Source organism: Ruditapes philippinarum, unplaced genomic scaffold (assembly GCF_026571515.1).
Source record: "Ruditapes philippinarum isolate M1 unplaced genomic scaffold, ASM2657151v2 ctg2063_1_1_1_1, whole genome shotgun sequence".
NCBI classification, from domain to species: Eukaryota; Metazoa; Mollusca; class Bivalvia; order Venerida; family Veneridae; genus Ruditapes; species Ruditapes philippinarum.
The window spans coordinates 132,807-140,693 of NW_026853715.1; the positions used below are offsets into that span (position 1 = coordinate 132,807).

At 33.2% G+C, this 7,887-nt stretch overlaps 1 protein-coding gene across 1 annotated transcript; it reads right to left on the reverse strand.

The window, feature by feature from the left end:
* Window positions 1-25: 25 nt before the first annotated feature.
* On the reverse strand, window positions 26-2,434 carry LOC132737617 (uncharacterized). Its single transcript, XM_060724947.1, has 2 exons — window positions 2,333-2,434; window positions 26-1,945 (listed from the first exon to the last, which is right to left on the reverse strand). The coding sequence occupies exon 2, from the start codon at window positions 1,858-1,860 to the stop codon at window positions 511-513; it is 1,350 nt and encodes a 449-aa protein (XP_060580930.1). The 5' UTR covers window positions 1,861-1,945; window positions 2,333-2,434; the 3' UTR covers window positions 26-510.
* Between the last annotated feature and the right edge of the window lie 5,453 nt (window positions 2,435-7,887).

The window sequence follows — 7,887 nt, forward strand, 5'->3', positions numbered from 1 at the left end:
AATCAAACTTGGCAATACAGAACAGAACATAGATTTTATTTTGAATTAAGCGTATACAGTTCATCTTCATATGCAACAATATACATTTGTATGCAATGCATGAATGCATGAATACTTAGACTTGGCAATACATGACAGAGTAATATCAAGAACACTATTATAATCGTAGTTTGTAAACAAACAAACAAAATTCAGCAACTAACTTAAAACTGGCTATCTATTCAGCAAAGTATTGTTAACTATTTTTCCTTGACAAGTGTTTCGTGGGTGTGATATTTGTTTATGGGTGGCTTACTCCAGAACACTGTTACATGTATATATAGTAATTAAATTTTGGTAGCCAGCAGATGCAGACATTCTAAAACACTTTCATTTTCTTGAAATTGACAGACTAGGAAGTATATTTTTAGTTAAAATAATAGCCTTGTATACACCGTCATTTACACTTATAAATTTCATGACAAAATTTCGTGAAAACTTTGTTTCCGTATCATGGCGAGTATTGTTTGTCTATGAAAGTATTGACTTGACTCTTTCTAACATCTCTGCAATATAATATTCTGCGGGAATCCGATTATTAAAACACGTGCCATAGTCCGGCATAACTAAGTGACACATTTTTTCCACGATATCATATAACATTGGTATTCTGGACAGGATAGACACATAAGAAAGATCTTCTTCGTGACGTAACCAACACATTCCAAAGTCGAGGTGGAGTTTTTCAATCATATCCCGTCTATTTCTGTGTTCAACAATCGAAGCAGGTGAAGCAAGGCTGACGTTCATAGCTGCTTCAAGTTTAGGCAATCTCAAAATGAGGCTAGGTCCCTCGGTGAGCAGTGCATCAAGAAGTTCAGACAATTTTTGTCTATTGTCATCTGTGAGTCTCTCTGCGAGGAGATTTCTGCCTGGAATCATATAGTATGGCATGTAACGCTGGGAGATACATGATCGCAGAAATCGCAATGAAAGAAACAGTAAAGCAAGTAAGTTTCCTTTTCTGAACTCAACTCGTTGGAGTAATTCCGACAACCAAAATGTGACATTTTTCATTATATAAGACGAAATTTCATTACTGATGTTTTTTAAAATATCTTTTGCAACCATTTTCAAAATAATGTCAAGTTTTATTTGTGTTTCATTTAAACTGCATGTCAATTTCAGTTCTGACTCTATGAAACAAAATCTCCATTCTCGCCATTGGTCACAACTTCCCTTGCTACCCACAGGAACAACCTCCGCTAACATCGAAGCGGCAACCTCTCTAACCTCTGCTGGAGGCCAGCTGTTAAGTCGTCTTCTTGATTTCCATTTCTGAAGTATCTTTGATGCATCGCATTGCAGGGCTAATACTGTGTCTTGGGAAGTAAGTTGTTGACAGCTTGAAAATACAGCTGGCCCAGATAGATTGCAATCTTGAAATCTTTCCATAGCAAAATTCTTCATGTTCGAAGCAAAGAGCGAACTAGAAACATATATATCTTTTGATTCTGATTCAAACATACTGTCTTTTAGGTAAAGTCTAGAGATTTGTCCATTAGTACTCACCACCTTCAGTCGTGTATAACCATGCGGAGATTCACTTGTATCGGTATGTAGAACTGTCATGTTTGATTTTTTTGATACTTCTCCAATTTTGTCTGTACATATGGCATCCTTCAGTATCAGCATACGATCAATATCGCTCTGAAACAACGTAGAAATTCCCTCAGCCTTGCTACCAGCAGTAATTGGAGTAAACTTTACAGTTGGAATAGGAGTAAGATTTTCCCAGGCCCTTCGTCTGTACTTGATCATCTCTTGATTATATCCAATACAATCAAGTGTATCAAAGAGTATACAAGAAAGATCTTCCATACTGGCTTCCACACTAATATAAACCTGGAATATTATGGTGTGTTCTCCAATATATTTCTAGTAATATTATTCTGAATCTCTGAATCTGAAACAGACGAAAACAGACTATAAAATATAAATTTAATTTTCCACTAGACTGCGGTAAATTGTTATTATTTCCAATCGGCCGGGAATGTCAGATAGGTGCAGTTAGCTTGAGTAAAAATTATAAGAATATTTAAGCTTTATACCGGCTGACGACTACCTAATAAATGTTCATGAATGTGCACAAATGAAATGATTTTAAAACAATAGCAAACTCGGCCGACTGGTATAATAGAAAATTGTCGACGGAAAAAACATGTGTCGCACCTCGAATGATCCAATGATCGTACATCAAACAGTTATATACAGTGAACATAATAGGAAGAAGCCTGGTGGTTTATTCTAAAATAAAATAAAAATATTTATTTAGATAAATTGATAACAATACCTTAATCCATTGAAAATGAAATAACCCGATTTCTTTGCTTTAGTTTAGTTCACTCGTAACTGTAAAGGTACTTGATTTTATACTGATTTTGAAATCGTCATTAATTTAACGCTTTTCCTTGAACAGGAAACAATTTTTAACCTACTTATTTGTTTTTATGAAAGTACTTACAAAAATTATATCCTGATCTACAGGTTCAGGTACGAAAGCCTAATAGTATCAAATGAAATGAAATAAAACACAATGCATTGGAAATGTGTTATATCGTGAAACAAAAGACGTAATAACGCAAAAAGGCATATTAACACGAATAAAGGCATAATCACGCAAATATAAGTGTTATAACGCAAAGCAAAAGCATTCTAACGCAAAAGAGTGTATAAACTCGAATCAAAAGGCGTTATTACGAAAATCAAAGTGTTATAACGTGAATCAGAAGGCGTAAAACGTGAATCTTACGGCGTTATTACGAAAATAAATGTGTTACAACACAAACCAAAGGGCGTAATAACGCGAATCAAAAGACGTTATTTAGAGGTAAATATTTGGTTAGTGTACATCATTATGCGATAATGGTCCGAAGTTCTCCATAATGACATGAGGGCCGCCGGTTGCTTCTCGCCATCATACGATAATTGCCCGAAGGACTCGGTGGCTTAATCATCGCATAATGACGTTTGTAGTAAGAATAGAAGTGCAGAACCTTAACTCTGCTTTGCTTAATTTTGGAGTTATTTCCCTTTGTTCATTTTTAAACTTTGAACTTTGTCCAGGACATAACACTGACACTTCAAGAGTTTGTATAGTTAGATTGATCTCATTAAATAAAAGTGCAGCGCAAAAGAACCTTATAACTATGCCTTGCTTTATTTTGGAGTTATTGTCCTTTGTTCATTTTTACACTTTGTAACCCTGATACTTCAAGAGATATTTTCTGTGTCTAAAACCTACTCAGGGAGCATGACCCGGTTCAACCGGTTCTTGTTTGTTATTATTCTTAAACTCTATCCGGAGATCGATCCTTGGATCTAGATATATATATATATGGCAATTTTTTTTGTTCTATTCTTCTAAAATTTCTGCTGTCTTCATGTCTATACAGTAAATTCTGAGTCTTTTTAGGAATTTTAAGGATTATAGATTTGTTTCTAAGTTTATAGATCTTCAATGTTATGCTTCGTTAATAGCGACTGATTATGTCATCAAAACTTAAAATTTTGTTTGCAAGTGACTTCAGTTCATTCAACGACAGCAGTTATTTTGAAAATCACTGAGAGTCGATTACGTCATTTAGCACGTGCGCTCATGCACTCGCCAATTATGGAAAGAATGATGCCAAGTAGCATAGCGGCCGATATTGCATAATGACATAGATCTTGCCATAATATAAATACCCAAAAATGTATAGCAACAATGGTTTTAAAAACGCATATAAAGGCGTTATAACGCAGACCAATATAGTAGCCTTTAAATGGTCACGTGACATTTAAACATTGTCAAAATTATTGGGACATACAGATAGAATTTTGTTGTGAAGAGTATGTGAAACTTCTTAGAAAATAAGAACGATCACATTTTGGTCAGTTCAGAGGCGGTATTTTACAGTTAAGAGTAGAACTGGCCTTATCACTTTAAGAACTTTTATTATACAATGTCGCATTTTTACAGCATTCTTACTTACTTACTTACTTACTTACTTACTTACTTACTTACTTACTTGCGTTAAATATTACGCCTTTATTCGCGTCACTTTACCTTTTGTTTTGTGTAATTACGCCTTTTCATTCGCTTTATAACGCCTTTGTTTGAATTTTACATTTTATGTTTTATTCACCACAATATTTCCTTACCGCAGTACACGTCAAATATAAGGACATTTCGGAAGTTGGTACAATTGCGTTAAAAAAATAAAGTATCTATATGAGAGAATACATTTTCTCAAAACAAAAGCGGAATTAAAAACGTTATAATTGCTACTCGAGATAGGTTTTATTGAGCAATGAGAACAAATCTTGGAAGAAGAAAAAACGCCATTCAAGTATAGCTGAAAGTAACGAAATTATGGTGGCTGATTTACGCCATGTTGCTTTTTCGCTTTTTCGCCATGAATATGCGAGAATGCGCAAAAAAGACCAAGGTACGAAAATGTCCAGTGAGACGAAAAAGCAAAAGGACAACACAATACGGCGGAATAAAAACAACTTATAAAATGTGCCTTGATAATGCGAAAATGTGAAATCACAAATATCCGACAATGTTGGTCTTTCCCGTATACTGTATTTATGTATTGTCCAGGTCAAGCAAATATAACTGGCAAGACGAACTTGTTCGGTATGAGATAAAACACAACACTTAGGTTGAATGAAATAGGGCATTTATTAAATGCCATAAATGACAAATGTTACATAATAACAAACATGACAAATGTTACATAATAACAAACATGGCATGTACATATTTGTATCGAAATAACCAAACTGGGAGGTAAAAACCGCCAGATTATGATAACATTGTAATGTAATTCAAATAGATTACAATCTTAACAAAAGTTATTAAGTAGTAAATTTTGCGACGTGGAAATATTTGCAATTTTTGCGAATTGAAATCATTCGCAAATATTTGATCGCGCAAAAATTATTTCTTTTTAGGCAAACTATCTTCTATCATTTTCATACAGCATCTTACATGAATACGTTATACTTTTTAGGTACTGAGATTATTTTTTCTCATTGTTTGTTTGTTTAAGTTTAGTCATAACGAATCATAAATATTTATGAAACAATATATATGTTAATAACACAATAGGTTAATCATATAACAAAAAATGTTTCAAATTATTACAAAAAATGTGTGATCGGGTACTTATCAAACTAACAATGTTTGTTCTTTCCTTTCTTCTTCTTTTTTCATTCTATATTTCATTTTCTCAAAATCTATTTGCATTCTGTTTTGTTTTTGTTATATTTGGCAAATGTACATGTTTTCTAAGTCATTGTAACGCAAATTACATAAAAATCAGTTAACATCGTCAAATACTATTCAAGCTAGAAAACATGTACACCCAATCCTTTTTATTGTTCTTTCTTACCTAAAATCATGTTTTAAAGCCAAGTACTATGTATGTGTGAGTTTTGTTACTTCTTTCTATAACTGATATTCATTTTTGTAAAATATGTTATTGTAATTTATTGTATCAGGGAAGACCCGTTGCTAATATTGAGAGAACTTGTGGGTCAACCCTTTTGCCAAATATGTCATGTCATTGTATTGTAACTGTCAACATGTATGTATATGTCTTATTTTTGGCAATAAAATATGTTTTAATCAAATCAAAATCAACAATGTTTATTTGAAACAGTTATATAAATAATAAAAGTAATAAACAACTGAATAGAACAATTACAATAACGGCATATTCTAAACATGTACCTGCGTAATTAATGATATCACAAAAACAGTATTAACATATTTTCGCAAGTATTTCCGCTCGCAAAAAGTCCATTATTTGACATTCGCAAATTTTTTTATGACGCATAGATATCCACTTATACAGTATATGTATATTTTCGTGACGAAAAAACGAAATTACCCTACATGGTGAAAATCAACCACCAGAAAAATGTTAGAAAGTGATCAAGATATTTTTATTCTCGAAAACTATTTTCATATTTTTCTCAATGTATAAAGTATCTCGTTTAAATTTTCAAAATTTTGAGGTGTCAAACTCTTAAAGCCATCAACGGAACGCATTTCATGTTTCTGCTCAAGAATGTACAAGTGCTTTCAAATGTAGGAATAATATACAAGTTTACTTAAAATCTTATTCCTAAATCAAGTTATAGACATGAAACAAATTTTCTATTTTTAGTAACAGTGACCTTTTATTGATCCTAAGGAACTCAAAAGCAATTTCAAGCAAAATCTTCACATAAGCTTTCTATACACTAAGTTTCATTGAAATATCTCATTTCAAACTCTAGTTACTGACTGGAAACCGATTTTCTATTTAAGGTAACAGTGACATTGACCAAAGGGAATCCAAAAACAATCATAAGAGATACATTTACCTTAGCTTTCTATATACCCAGTTTCAATGAAATATTTCATTCCGAACTCAAATTATTGACTGGAAACTTATTTTCTAATTTAGTAACAGTGATCTTGAAAAAGAGGCCCAAAAGCAATCGTAAGCGAGGTCTTGAAATAACTTGCTTTACACCAAGTTTCACTGAAATATTTCATTTCAAACCCTAGTCAACTACAGGCCCGTCGTCACGATTTTGTGATTGGTACGGCCAATTTGATTGGTTAAAGGTAGAATCTAGGGGGATACGGGGGCATGCTCCCCGGAAATTTTTTTATTCTAGGATGCTATCAGGGGCGTTTTCCCGTATATTTGGCACAGTTTACAGCCTGCCGCTAGTACATGTTATAGTCATATTTCAACGATTGTTTTCAGATTCAAGTGCGTCGTAAGTTTTAAGGATGAAATTTAAGGTTCGCATGACGGACGGACAGGTGTACATGTATATGTAATTGATGTTTGGCAAATGAAAAATAAACAATAACTGATGTTATTATAATTCTTTAGATGCATTTTTATCTGATGAGTTTAAAGAAATATTACAGTACGTGGATTATTGTTTAGCATAAATCACACAATAGTAAAAGCTTAAATAACAATCGATGACATGATGGAAGAATAGTACATAACGAGTCAACAATAACCACTTTTTGTTTAGCAGTAGCTTGTTTTTTGTGTTACCAATAATCTTACACAACAAAGGGTCTCATTTTATGTAAATTTTCCAAAAACACATCACCGTCGTTCTCTGGTAGTAATGAACTCATCGGCAATTACATGTACGTTGATTGGATCTGTCCAGTTAACACCATTAGATTGTTCACTTAAAATTCTATCAATATTAATTATAATATCCAAAATGTACCCCCTATACAGTATAAATAAACTGTTATATTTTGGATATTATCATTAACAGATTAATATTAATAGAATTTCAAGTTCCTGTGGATTGTTCAAACGCACTTGAGATATTGTCGATCTCAGGTATGTCTTAATTCTTCTGAACGCCGAGACTGTCCTTTCACTGGTAGCATTAGTAGCAGGCATTACTAACAAAATCTTAAACAACATAACGCCCTCAGAGAACAGTGCTCGTTCTAGCACCGACTGTTCTGACGCAAATTTCAAAATGTCGGATAGAGTAACAGTTTTATTTTATGATTTGTCAAAATGTGAACGTAGCAGCTGAAGCTGCTCATCTAAGATGAGACAATAATAATATCAACACAATTATTTTAGTTGTAGCCCTTAGGACAGTTGTTTCTTCGCGTCATGTTTGTATATTACCGCGCATTGGATAAGGGGCCAGTTAAGTGCCAAATTGCGTGATGCGATGCGTGTTTTTTCTTTTCTTTTTTTTTTTTTTTTACTCATTTTTTGCCAAAATATTGGTCCGGCCAAGGCCGAAACGCCTGGACCATCGACGACGGCCTTGAGTTGACAAGAAACTAATTTCCTATTTTTAGTAACA